At 38.1% G+C, this 13,982-nt stretch overlaps 1 protein-coding gene across 3 annotated transcripts in view; it reads right to left on the bottom strand.

The window, feature by feature from the left end:
• Window positions 1–895: 895 nt before the first annotated feature.
• TSPAN2 (tetraspanin 2) overlaps window positions 896–13,982 on the bottom strand; it is a 58,585-nt gene continuing 45,498 nt past the window's right edge. For all 3 annotated transcript variants that reach the window (XM_081796406.1, XM_060621664.3, XM_060621665.3), the window contains 2 exons: window positions 5,932–6,015; window positions 896–3,438 (listed from right to left, as the gene is read on the bottom strand). In XM_081796406.1, the coding sequence (XP_081652532.1) occupies window positions 3,373–3,438; window positions 5,932–6,015 (150 nt within the window). In that variant the 3' untranslated portion in view covers window positions 896–3,372. The remainder of the gene's footprint in view (window positions 3,439–5,931; window positions 6,016–13,982) is intronic.

Below are 13,982 nucleotides of genomic sequence, written 5' to 3'. Positions count from 1 at the left end.
ACCAAAGCTTCAGATGGGTTTCTGGCTAAAAACTTTATGAAATCAACATAGAGTTTGCTTTGCGACATACTGCTTCTCTATGTCATGCTTTCTGTGTCCCCAGGAGATAGCCATTGGAATAGTGGTTTCCTGGAATGCATTTAACTTTTGTTAGCAATGAGGCTACCAACAGAATGATTAATAATATTTGGTAGTAGTGTAGTCCTTTTTACCTTTCAGTGGACACCTACATATAATAATTTACAGGTACATTTTATAGGAAAAAATAAAATCATGTTGAGAGAAAGTAGAAAACGTTTGTTCCCCTTAAAATATACCTTAATACAAATTTGATTTTGATGAGTCCAAACTAAGATGGTGTAGTTAAGTGACTAGCTTCGAGGGCCCACAAATTCTCCCTCAAAGGGATGTCAACGGAGCAGTGAACCAGGAAAGTTGGGGTGCACTGCCTGAATTTCCAAGGGTGCCTCTTCCTTTTAACCTTTGATACTTACTTCAGAAGGGAAGAGATCTCCTTCACTGCTGTCTTCCCACCAGCCTTACTCTCATCAAGCAAACCTATTAGCAAGGCACACGGGCAAAGAACTATCTCCATGACTGCGCGGAGGGGGGGACTGTGATGGCCCCAGGAGCAATGTCTGGCTTCCCAGATTGAACCATGGACAACAAAGGAGCGACTCTGGGGAAGAGATGAAACAACATTAAAGGAAATAGTGCTATTTGCTTGAACGTCCTTAGGGTGTTGCTTTTACGTCCAGCTCCTCACAATAAACTATAGAAGGATTGCTACTCCTGCCTTTTTTAACCGTTTGTTTGGTAGTTGGACATTTGGAAAGGTTGTGTAAAGGGGTGTATACAGATAGAATAGAATTTTAAGATAAAATCAAACAAACAATTCCAGTACGTAGAAAATTTAATTTGAAATAACTTAAAATAGTTCATCAAGACATTTTAATTCAGTGCCTTGGCACCAGATGCTTAAGAATATGTTTGAGTCTGATCTCAAATCAGTTCAGGTAAACAGACATAACCAAAAACTTATATATGTGTGTGTGTATATATATATATATATATGCACACATATATATATATACATGCATGTATGTATGCCTGTACATACATGCATGTATACATATATTCAAGTTACATATGTATGTATCCAAGAGTTACATATTTGAGATATATAGATTCAAGACATATATAGATTCAAGATATATAGGAATTCAAGATATATATAGATTCAGGATATATATAAATCTACCCTCACTCAGAGGTGGAATTCTCTAGTTTTACTCATGGCACATATTTCTGAAAAATTACTCCCCAAAGGGGTACATTAATCATTTATGGAACAGATCTCTACTCTTTTTTAACCACTGTAGTCTTCTTTAAGGCTGTTAATTCAGATATGGAGTGAAACTCAGTTTTGTTGAATCAGAGATGATTCTGAACTGCAAGAAACCCGAGTATGCACTTGGGCCTGTCTTCAGGTAGACGGATGAACTAAAGCCAGCAAGAGAGATGGACTGTTTGTTCTTTGCCTCAAAGGTTGTATTTGTCACCTACTGGGGTGTAAACATCTATTTCACGTTTACACGTGACTTTCTTAAAATAATCTTTAAAATTAAAGTGACTTTCTTAAAATCATCTTTGCATCAACTATAAACACTGTAAAGTAGCCACGTACGATTAAATTAGCTTGCTTCCAGTCTTTTTTTCTAGAAAAGCTTCCTCCCAAGTTAGTGGCAGTAGCAAGTATGGTGGAAGATGGTTCTCTATGTGATTGAGACTATTTGTAGCAATTAGGTCTTTTCAGCAAATCGTTTTGTAAAAGTTTCTTGGGACTGAGCACTTTGCTTTAGTGCGCACCCAAAGATTGTGTTCTCACAGGCCTGTGAACTTACCCAGGGGCTTCCAAAGTCCCCAGCACTTTTACTTTTGGGTGGCCTTTTCAAATGTAATAATAATAATAATTAAAAAAACCCCTCCATGATCTACTAAAGGTACCAAGTTGTTAAAAATGGACAAATAATGTCAGTTTAGATCCTATCTTTGGGTTTACATACCAAAATGAAAGCATCAAGATCATAAAGAATACGAAAATTTTATTTTTATAGGCGACTTAACACAGAAAAAACATATTTCTGTTCTGTGTGTTCAAATATTTTAATTTCCTTAGCTTGTCTCTGCTGTGTGCACACAACTAGTAGATGCTTTTCTTTCTTTATTTTGGTTTGGCCAAGGATGCTTATAATATTTGAATTAGGAAGGGTTTTGTTTTCCTAAGTGGTGGAAACTGTAGTTCATAATCTATGAAGAAGAATTCTCTAGGTGAGTAAGAAAAATAGAAAAAATTAGGAAAATATGTAAACTCAAGTTATGAGGTATTTCAAGGATACAGTGCCCATGAAAATTCTCTTTCCCACTAATTGCAACTGCCAGATCTCTGGCTTTAGTCTTTCTATCTTTACATTTGGAGAAACACGGAAAAATCTGAGATAAAAGCCCTTTTGTTTGTGTGAGGGTTGCTGTAGTTCAGAGCAGAGTCAGAAAAGGAAAGTAAGTAATAAAGCAATGTTTAAATGTACTTACATAAGAAAAAAAATGTCTTCAAAAAGTTATTAAAAGGTTTTTTTTTTTTTTGAAGTCCTAAAAACACTCACTTTTATAGGGCACATGATTGTCTGTGTGACCACTCTTTCCAGAGGGAGTTTTTTGTTTTTAAATACTAGGAAAGTATGAGTTATTCAAATAAGATTTTCCATGCTATATTTAGTTTTACAGATGTGTTTAGTTCTAAAACTGTGGCTTACTGTGTTCTGGGGAGAGTATGTATATAAAAAAATCCCAGGAAACCCTGACACCCAACTCAGAGGCAGGCAATTTCAGCACCTCGCCACGATCTCTCAATTCCCATAACTTACTGCTTCTGTTAACTAGAAATCCCTGAATTCTCTGTATCTAACTTTCTATGGCTAGAATCTGAGAGAATGACCCATTATCACTTCTTCTGAATAGCCAAGTTTTTTAAAGTGTATCAAAGTTTTATGATCTTTTTTTCTCAGAGTTAAATAGATTGTTCTTCTAACATAACAAGAACCAGGAATTTTCAGCCAACAGATTTCATTCTGTATGATGCGTATTCCAGAAACACACAGATCACACATGAATATGCTGTCAGTCAACACACAGAGCATTCACTCAAGGGGTAAACGAGGAATGAGCCAAACATACATACGTGTGCAAATGTACAATTGACAGCAAATTATTTTAAGATCCTAATGTCCTTTGAGTATTAAAAATGAGCCAGGAGCCAGGTCCTGTGACAGCTGTATGAAAGCTCTCGATTGCAGTTTTCATGTCGAAATAGCTTCATATCACATCTCGTGAGTTTCGGATTGCACAGCAAAGGACCATGCTGAATATCATGCCAAAGATCTGAAAAAGAAGGAACCACTTGTTAATGACTTTCGAATGATAAAAATTGATGAAAAGGTCAGCAAACTGCCTGGGTGTCTAACAAATAATTACAACCACTACTGGCTATAAATGGCACTTTTGTATATAATACTTATTTATGGCTGCAGGTTAAAGGCTTCCATATTAACATATCAACTATTTATTAGTTGTTTACATTTTTGGTCTAAAGAGTTTTCTGTCATTGGAAAAGTTTCGAATTTTTGCAGCTTTGACCACATATGACAAAGTGGAGCGTCTCTTCATTCTTGGTCCATTTTAAGGTACAAATGATGCTTCACTATTTAACTCCACAGTTTCCCCAAAGCATAAACTGAGGTGTTGGAATTCTGGTATTACTGATGTCTTCTACCTCTTGGATAATTCTGGGAAAAGCCAAACACTTGGCCAAACCAACAGCCACTGGTGTGGTTTGAATAGAAGGATGCCGAAAGATCTTTCTTGTTCTCAGTTATTTCCCCTACAGTTTTGCAGAGCCTATGGAATGTTATCTGTGGGTGCAATGTTGATAAATGACTGTCAATGTTTGTTTAAAGAAATCCATACCATTCTCTCCTTGATCCTACCCTACATCGGACCAGAATCTATAAATGCTAAGTTTAAAAAGACATGTATTATCTGTTCTTTTGGAAGGGAAGGGGTAGGCTTCAGTAGGAGAAGAGCCAGCAGCAGGGCTCCAAGCTTCTCGCTGATCGTACCAGCGCATGGCAGGGGAGACACCTAATGGACATCTGGTTAACTGATTACACTTAAGAAGAAAGGAATTTAAGAAGAAACTCTGGGGGTGCTGATTCAAGACGACCAGTAGAAGGCGTTCCCCTTTGAGTGTGGTTGTGAAGGTTGGCTACAACCCCTGCTTCATCCTGGCTGCACTCTAAAGAACTTTTTCAGCCTTGTCCTGCCACTGTCACGAGTCAGGGGTGACTGCCTGTAGGATGCACGCTCACTGAGACTGTAGAGTTGTTAGGAGCGTCTATCTGATACCTCTGTGATGCAGTGCGTTTTCAAGTCTTCTTGCCTAAAAATTGTCCTCAGGAAGCCACAGAGTAGCAACCGGCCTAGCCCCAGAGCAGGTGAGGAGGGCCTGAGAGATGGCCCTGGATTGGGGGATCCTCAGCATAGTATTTCACCCACACGTCCCACCCCTCTGCGCTCAAAATACAGAAAAGAGGGCAAATGCCGGTGTGTCCTGAAAAACCGCCAATTCATTGATTTTCCTCGTAATTCCCTTATGCTCATGCCATGAATTAATCTACATAGAGAGCCAGAGGGTAAGTACTGCCTTGGCATTAGCGAATATCACTCAACTCCTGGACAGTGGAAATCACCTCTTTACTGGCCTGATTCCAACCTCATTTCCCTCCAACTTGTCTCCACTTGGCAACCACAGGCCCTTCTAACCCTCGGTGGCTTCCTTCTACCTTAAGGATGAAGCCCAGCCTTTCTAAAGGGCACACAGAGACCACAGTTGTGTGGACCCTCACACGCCCTTCAGTGTCATCTCTTGCTGCTCCTCTCACATCCTTCGGCTCTCAATTCTTGCACACACATACTTTAGAGGCACTGAGGCCTGCCGGTGCTGGTTGCACTAGGCTTCACACTCTGCGTGTGTTACTCCCTTTGCCTGGATTCTGGGCTTGGGAACCCTCAGACTATGTATAGAGGGAGCATCTATGAGTGTTATGTTCCAGACGCTTTATAGGGGTTAATTTGGAAGAATACTTTAGGTTGGTACATTAAAATTCTCATTTCACAGATGAGGGAATTGAGGAATAGAGACATTAAGAAACTACCCCATGATCCCAGGGCTCACAGGTAGTGGAGCCAGGAGCTGAATCCAGACAGGGTGACGCCAGAGTTTACACTATTAATCATCACATCTACAAATCATAAGTGAGAGGGATTAATGTGGTATGCTCTTATAAATTTCTAAGAGTAAGAAGAGACCAGAATTGAAAATCACTTGTCTAGTGTAAGTCTGGTGGCCTTAAAGCAGCAAGTTATTACAATGATAAACCCAAGGTCATAATTTGGTTAAAGTTAACATCTGTGTCGGGGCGCCTGGGTGGCTCAGTCGGTCGAGCGTCCAACTTCAGCTCAGGTCATGAACTCACGGTGTGTGGGTTCGAGCCCCACATCAGGCTCTGTGCTGACAGCTCGGAGCCTGGAGTCTCCTTCGGATTCTGTGTCTCCCTCTCTCCCTGCCTCTCCCCTGCTCATGGTCTGTCTCTCTCTGTCTCTCAAAAATAAATAAATGTTAAAAAAAAAACCTGTATCATATTTTAGAGAAGTCTTGATATATCTAATAAGCTTTGTTCTTAGAAGATGTCCTGTCAACAGTGTCTGTCTTTTATGAGAAATCTCTCCTAAGGTATTGCTGTATCACACTGGAAGACAAACAACATACAAAGACTTCTTAGAGCGCAAAAGAGGTAAGTTCTGGAACTTTCTCACCGTGAGACCTGCGATTCCAATGCCGACGATTCCGATGAGCTGGAGTTTAATGCTGATTATGGCCTCAATTTCATCAATGCAATTCTGTTTTGGGGAAAAAAAAGGAATAACAAATGATTGTATCTGTGAATCATCACTCTGATCCAACCCTTTCCTTCTCTACAGAGCAGTTTTTCCATGTCAGCTTCTGCTCACATCCAAACCACTCCTCTTAGCATCATTCTGATAACCTTAAAGCAAAAATGTATATTGGGGAAAACATATAATCCTCTCCTTTTGGTAAAATGTTCCTATTTAGGCCAATGGCTGCTTCAGAACCCTGAAACCTGGCTGGGGGAAGTGATTCTAGGACCTGAAGCATTTAAAAATTTGGGGCATCTTCTCACTTTCAGCATATAAAAATAAGTAAAATATCCCCCAGATAATAGCTCCTTGCTTTTTTTTTTTTTTTTATTGCCATTAATAGTTTAAAAGACTTTCTACATACTTGGTCCAATTTACTATGCAAGGTAGGGATTACTTAGTAAGAGGCTTAAAAGACTGTACAGGTTCGAATTAAACAAAGGGAAACCAAATGTTAGCAGTTAGAGGACCAACTCTTTTCAATGATGGCTGGGCTGGGTGGGTCTCTATCCTTTCATCTGTGCCCACAGAGACTTGTGCAGGGCAGGTTAAAAGAAAGGGGGATAATTGGACAGGGAAAAGAACAGATCACTTATAATTAGTTTCTCCAGCTTCTCCCTGGAATCCTTTTAAGTACAGAGGTATGCTCTGTATTCAATTTTTTTAGGCTGCCCAGGTCCTTTTACTTGTCACTGGTTAGTTCCCTCTAATAAGCTATATGAAACCCTTACCACAATCTTCAGGTCTCCTATCATACCATATTCATTCATCATTCATTAATTCAACAAACATTTCTTGAGCAATCTACCTTCATCAGTCAGTCACTGGAATGGTGTGGTAGATATGGAGATAATAAGACATGATTTCTTCTGCCCTTAGGGAGCTGGCAGTTTAGTTTATTGATATATTTTATGAGAGAGGAAGAGAGCAAGCGAGCAGGGGAAGGGCAGAGAGAGAGGGAAAGAGAGAATCCCAAGCAGGCTCTGCAGTTTGAGTGCAGATTCAGGGCTCAAACTCATGAACTGTGAGATCATGCATGACCTGAGCCAAAATCAAGGGTCAGTCGTTTAATCAACTGGGCCACCCAGGTACCCTAGGGAGCTCACAGTTTAGAGAGGGATACAGACCCACAGAAAAAATAATACATTATAATACACGACTGCACCTGTTGGAGAAAATTCCCCAACCTTCCCCTCCTTCACCTATAAAACTTACACGCTCCATTCAGTCAGTGCCAGGCAGTTGTAGGCAGTGAGCACGCAGAGTGAACAAGGCAACACTGCTCTTATTTCTATCTCATCAAAGCCAAGTACGCATCTCTGTTGAAAGTTAATCCCTTTACTGGAGCCGGATCTCTTTCCCAGTCATCTCCTCAGGAAGCCTGTGCTGTCCGTTATCTTTCTTATTTCGCCTCTACTTCTCCATTGACATTCCCACTCATCGTTGTGACACCATGCCCGTGTTCCTCAGTCTAAAACAAAACAATCCCCTCCACGACTGTCCTCCTCTAGCACTACCCATATTCCATCCTTGCTTTCAAAGCCAGCTTCTTTTCAGAAAAGTAACTTGTACTGGTTTACTTCCTTATAAAAGAAATAGGTGCTTCCTGTTGAAATTTGGGAAATACAGTAGTTCCCCCTTATCTGTGGTTTCGCTTTTGCAGTTGGTTACCCATGGTTCCATGGGTCTGGGAGCAGATGATCCTTCCCGTGACATACCATTAGGTCATTAGTAGACTAATGCTACATCACAATGTCTGTCATTCACCTCGTTTATCTCATCACATGGGTATTTTACCATCTGACATCACAAGAACAAGGTAAGTACAGCACAGTAAGATGTTTTGAGTGAGAAAGAGACTACAGTCACATAACTTTTATTACATTATTATAATTGTTTTATTATTATTGTTAACGTCTTACTGTGCCTCATTTATAAATTAAGCTTTATCACAGGTATATATGATACCACATATATAGGGTTTATATAAAGACCCTTTATACAGGGTTTGGTGTTATTTGTGTTTCAGCCACCCACTGGGAGTCTTGCAACATATCCCCTGTGGGTAAGGGGGAAATACTGGAGATTAAAAAATAAAGAGAATAAGACATACTTGTATTACTACACTAAAGATAATCATCAACACTGTGAGTATATTCTTTTTTTAAATATTTATTTTTTTTAAGTAATCTCCACACCCAGCATGGGGCTTAAACACATAACCCCAAGATCGAGTCGCATGCTCTACCCACAGAACCAGCTAGATGACCCAGGTGGTGTATTTTTAAACTCAAACACACACTTAGGTAATTCTTTATATACAACTATGTGCTTTTTAAACTTAACATTAGGACTTCAAAACTACTTTCATCAAAAATTCTTTGCAATAGTGGTTTTTAGTGGCTATAATTTATCATATGAGAGTACATAATTTAGACAGTCCCCTCTTGTTACACATTAATGGCCTATTCAGTATTTTGTTCTCATGAATAACACTGCAGTGATACCATACCTCTCTCCCTATCTCTGATTTATTTTCCTTAAAATAAATTGACGAGTGGAATTTCTGGATAAAGGGCATGGACATACTCAACTCATTAGTCTATTTAAATTTCTTTTTAAATTTAAGTTTTAATTTTAATTCCAATTGCTTAACATAGAGTGTTGTATTAGTTTTAGGTATACAATATAGTAATTCAACACTTCCATACATCACCTTGTGCTCATCACTACAAGTGCACTCTTTAATTCCCTTTACCTATTTCACCCATCCCCCCCACCCACCTCCCCTCTGGTAACCATCAGTTCGTTCTCTACAATTAAGAGTCTGTTTCTTGATTTGTCTCTCTTATTTTTCTCCTTTGCTTGTTTTGTTTCTTAAATTCCACATATGATTGAAATCATATGGTATTTGTCTCTGTCTGACTTATTTTGCTTAGCATTATACTCTCCAGCTCCATCCATGTCATTGCAAATGGCAAGGTTTCATTCTATTTTTATATATGTATATATATAATGTGTATATATATATATATATACACATATATACATATATACATATATATGTATATATATAAAAAGTGACATATATATGTATATATATGACATGTATATATATGTATATATATGACATGTATATATGTGTGTGTGTGTATATATATATATATACACACACACACACACACACACACACATATATATATATGATATATATGTAAGTATCAGTGGACACTTAGGCTGTTTCCATATTTTGGCTACTGTTGATAATGCTGCGATAAACAGAGGGGTGCATATATCACTTTGAATTAGTGTTCTTGTATTCTTTGGGTAAATACCAGTAATGGATTGCTGGGTCATAAGGTAGTTCTATTTTTAACTTTTTGAGGAACCTCCATACTGTTTTCCACAGTGACTATACCAGTTTGCATTCCAACCAACCATGCACGAGAATTCCTTTTTCTCCACATCCTTGCCAACACCTGTTCTTTCTTGCATTGTTGATTTTAGTCATTCTTACAGGTATAAGGTGGTATCTCATTGTAGTTTTGATTTGCATTCTCCTCATAATAAGTAATGTTGGACATTTTTTCATGTGCCTTTTGGCCATCTGTATGTCTTCTTTGACAAATGTCCACACCTTCTGCCCATTTTTCAATTGGGTGATTTGTGTTTGTGATGTTGAGTTTTTGTAAATTCTTTATATATTTTGGATACTAACCCTGTATCAGAGTTGTCACTTGCAAATATCATCTCCCACTCTGTAGGTTGCCTTTTAGTTTTGTTGTTTCTTCGCTGTGCAGAGCTTTTCATTTTGATGTAGTCCAAATAGTTTATTTTTGCTTTTGTTTCCCTGCCTCAGGAGACATATCTAGAAAAATGTTGCTATGGCCATATCAAAGAAGTTACTGCTTGTGCTCTCTTCTAGGATTTTGATGGTTTCAGGTCTCACATTTAGGTCTTTCATCTATTTCGAACTTATTTTTGTGTTTGGCGTAAGAAAGTGGTCCAGTTTCATTCTCTTGCATGTTGCAACCCAGTTTTCCCAACATCATTTGTTGAAGAGACTGTCTTTTTCCACCAGATATTCTTTCCTGCTTTGTTGAAGATTAATCGACCTTATAGCTGTGGGTTTATTTCTGGCTTTTCTATTGTGTTCCATTGATCTGCGTTGTCTATTTTTGTGCCAGTAGCATACTGTTTTGATGACTACAGCTTTGTAATATAACTTGAAGTCTGGAATTATGATGCCTCCAGCTTTGCTTTTCTTTTTCAAGATTGCTTTGACTATTTGGGGTCTTTTGTGGTTCCATACAAGTTTTAGGATTGTTTGTTCTAGCCCTGTGAAAAATGCTGCTGGTATTTTGATAGAAATTGCATTTTCATTTCTCTTTCTGCTGCTTCATCATTGGTGTATAGAAATGTAACAGATTTCTGTACACTGATTTTGTATCCTTTGACTCTGCTGAATTCGTTTATCAGTTCTGGCGGTTTTTCATTCTACCTACCTATCTATCTATTGGTGGAGTCTTTTGGGTTTTCCACGTATAGTTTCATGTCATCTACAAATAGTCAAAGTTTGATTTCTTCCTTGACGATTTGGAGGCCTATTATTTCTTTTTGTTGTCTGATTGCTGTGGTTAGGACTTCCAACACCATGTTGAATAAAAGTGGTGAGAGTGGATATCCTTGTCTTCTTCCTGACCTTAGGGGAACATCTCTCAGTGTTTAGCCATTGAGGATGATGTTAGCTGTGGGTTTTTCATAGATGGCCTTTATTATGTTGAGGTATGTTCTCTCTAACCCTACTTTGTTGGGGATTTTTATCAGGAATGGATGTTGTACTTTGTCAGATGCTTTATCAGCATCTATTGAAATGATCATATGGTTCTTATCCTTTCTCTTATTGATGTGATGTATCATGCTGATTGATTAGCCAATATTGAACCATCCTTGCAAACCAAGAACAGATCCCACTTGATCATGGTGATTTTTTACATGTATTGTTTCAGTTTACTAGTATTTTGTTTAGAAATTTTGCATCCAAGTTCATCAGGGATATTGTCCCGCAGTTCTCTTTTTTAGTGGCGCTTCATTTGGTTTTGGTATCAGGGTAATGTTGGCCCTATAGAACGAATCTGGAAGTTTTCCTTCCTTTTCTATTTTTTGGAATAGTTTGAGAAGAACAGGTATTAACTCTTCTTTAAACGTTTGGTAGAATTTGCCTGTAAAGCCATCTGGTCCCGGACTTTTGGTTTTTGGGAGTTTTAAAATTACTGATTCAATTTCATTGTTAGTATTCAGTCTTCAATTTTTTTATTTCTTCCTGATTCAGCTGTGGGAGTTTATAGGTTTCTAGGAATTTATCCATTTCTTTTAGGTTGCCCAATTTGTTAGCATACAGTTTTTCATAATATTATCTTAGGAGTTTGTATATCTGTGGTGTTGGTTGTTATTTTTCCTCTCTCATTTGAGATTTATTTGAGTCATTTCTCTTCTAAATAAGTCTGCCTAGAGGTTTATCAATTTTGTTGATTTTTCAAAGAACCATCTCCTGGATTCATTGATTTGTTCTCTTGTTTTTTTAGTTTCTGTATCATTTATTTCTACTCTAATCTTTATTATTCCCTTCCTTCTGCTGGCTTTAGGTTTTGTTTGTTTTCTTCTAGCTCCTTTAGGTGTAAGGTTAGGTTGTTTACTTGAGATTTCTCTTGCTTCTTGAGGTAGGCCTGAATTGCTATAAACTTTGCTCTTAGAACCACTTTTGCTGCACCCCAGAGTTTTGGACCATTATGTTTTCATTTCCATTTGTTTCATGTAATTTTTAATTTCTTCTTTTATTTCCTAGTTGACCCATTCATTGTTTAGTAGCATGTTATTTAAGCTCCATGTATTTGTGGTTTTTCCAGATTTTATCTTGTGGTTGACTTTGTTTCATAGTGTTGCTGTCAGAAATATGCATGGTATGACTTCGATCTTGAATTTGTTGAGGCTTCTTTTGTGGGCTAATATGTGATCTGGAGAATGTTCTGTGTGCACTTGAAAAGGATGTGTATTCTGTTGTTTTAGGATAAAATCTTCTGAATATATCTATTAAATCCATGTGGTACAGTGGGTCATTTAAAGCCATTATTTCCTTGATGATCTGTCCATTGTAAGTGGGGTGGTAAAGTGTCCTACTATTATTACATTACTATCAATTAATTCCTTTATGTTTTTTATTAACTGTTTTATATACTTAGGTGTTTCCTTGTTGGATGCATAAATATTTACAATTGTTATATCTTATTAGATTGTCCCCTTTATTATGATATAGTGCCCTTCTTCATCTCTTGTTACAGTCTTTAAAGTCTAGTTTGTCCAATGTAAGTATTAATACTCCAGCTTTCTTGGGGCGCCTGGGTGGCTCAGTCGGTTGGGCGTCCGACTTCAGCTCAGGTCACGATCTCGCGGTCCGTGAGTTCGAGCCCCGCGTCGGGCTCTGGGCTGATGGCTCAGAGCCTGGAGCCTGTTTCCGATTCTGTGTCTCCCTCTCTCTCTGCCCCTCCCCCGTTCATGCTCTGTCTCTCTCTGTCCCCAAAATAAATAAATGTTAAAAAAAAATTAAAAAAAAATACTCCAGCTTTCTTTTGACATCCATTTGCATCCAATAGGCGTTTCTCTGTCCTTTCACTTTCAATTTGCATGTGTCTTTAGGTCTAAAATGAGTCTCTTGTAGGCAGCATATGGATGGGTCTTTTTTTTTTTTTTAACATTTGGTCACCCTATGTCTTTTGATTGGAGAATTTAGTTCATTTACATTCAAAGTAATTATTGATAGGTATGTATTTATTGCCATTTTATTTTGTATTTTGTGGTTGTTTCTGAAGATTTTCTTTCATCCTTTCTTGTCATTCTTTCATAGTGTGCTGATTTTATTTAGTGATATATTTGGATTTCTTTCTCTTTATTCTTTGCATATTTACTAGTGTTTTCTCAGAGAGAGGGGGAAGGGTAGAGAGAGAGGAGTGGGGACAGAGAGAGAGAGAGAGAGAGAGAGATTCTCAAGCAGATTCCACAGAGTACAGAGCCTGACACAGGGCTTGATCTCATGACTATGAGATCATGACCTGAGCCGAAATCAAGAGTTACAGGGTTAACTGACTGAGCCACCCAAGTGTCCTTAGTGTTTATTTTATTATTTTTTTTATTTTTTAACGTTTATTTATTTTTGAGAGAGAGACAGAGTGTAAGCAGGGGAGAGGCAGAGAGAGGGGGAGACACAGGATGCAAAGCAGGCTCCAGGCTCTGAGCTCTTAGCACAGAGCCTGATGTGGGGCTTGAACCACAAACTGCAAGATCATGACCCGAGCCAAAGTCAGAGGCTTAAGTGACCGAGCCACTGAGGTGCCCCTAGTGGCTTTTGATATATGGTTACCATTAGGTTTGTATATAACAGCTTCTGCACATAGCGGTCTATATTTAGTTGATGGTTATTTAAGTTTGAACCCATTGTTTTTTCCTCCTCAGGTTTTAGGTATATATTATTATATTTTATAACCGTTTTTTGTGATTTCCTTGAATAATTTTTTACAGAAATATTCATTTTTTACTCCTTTTGTATATCTTACCTCTATACTCTTACTTTTGGTCTCTTTTTTTTCCACTCGAAGAGTCCCCTTTAATATTTCTTGCAGAGTTGGTTAGTTGTCATGAACTCCCTTAGTTTTTGTTTCCCTGGGAACACTTTATCCCTCTTATTCTGAATGATAAGAGTATTCTTGTTGGATAGAGTATTCTTGGCTGCAGATTTTTCCCATTGGGCATTTTGAATACATCATGTTACTCCCTCTGGCTTGGAAAGTTTCTATTGAAAAATTCCCTGCTAGCCTTATGGGTTTTCTGTTTTAAGTTACGGTTTTCTTGCTGCTTTTAAATGTTTTTCTTTATTA

The sequence above is a fragment of the Panthera onca genome, chromosome C1, assembly GCF_046562875.1.
Source record: "Panthera onca isolate mPanOnc1 chromosome C1, mPanOnc1 haplotype 2, whole genome shotgun sequence".
Classification (NCBI taxonomy): Eukaryota; Metazoa; Chordata; class Mammalia; order Carnivora; family Felidae; genus Panthera; species Panthera onca.
This window is presented reverse-complemented; position numbering and strand designations above follow the sequence as displayed.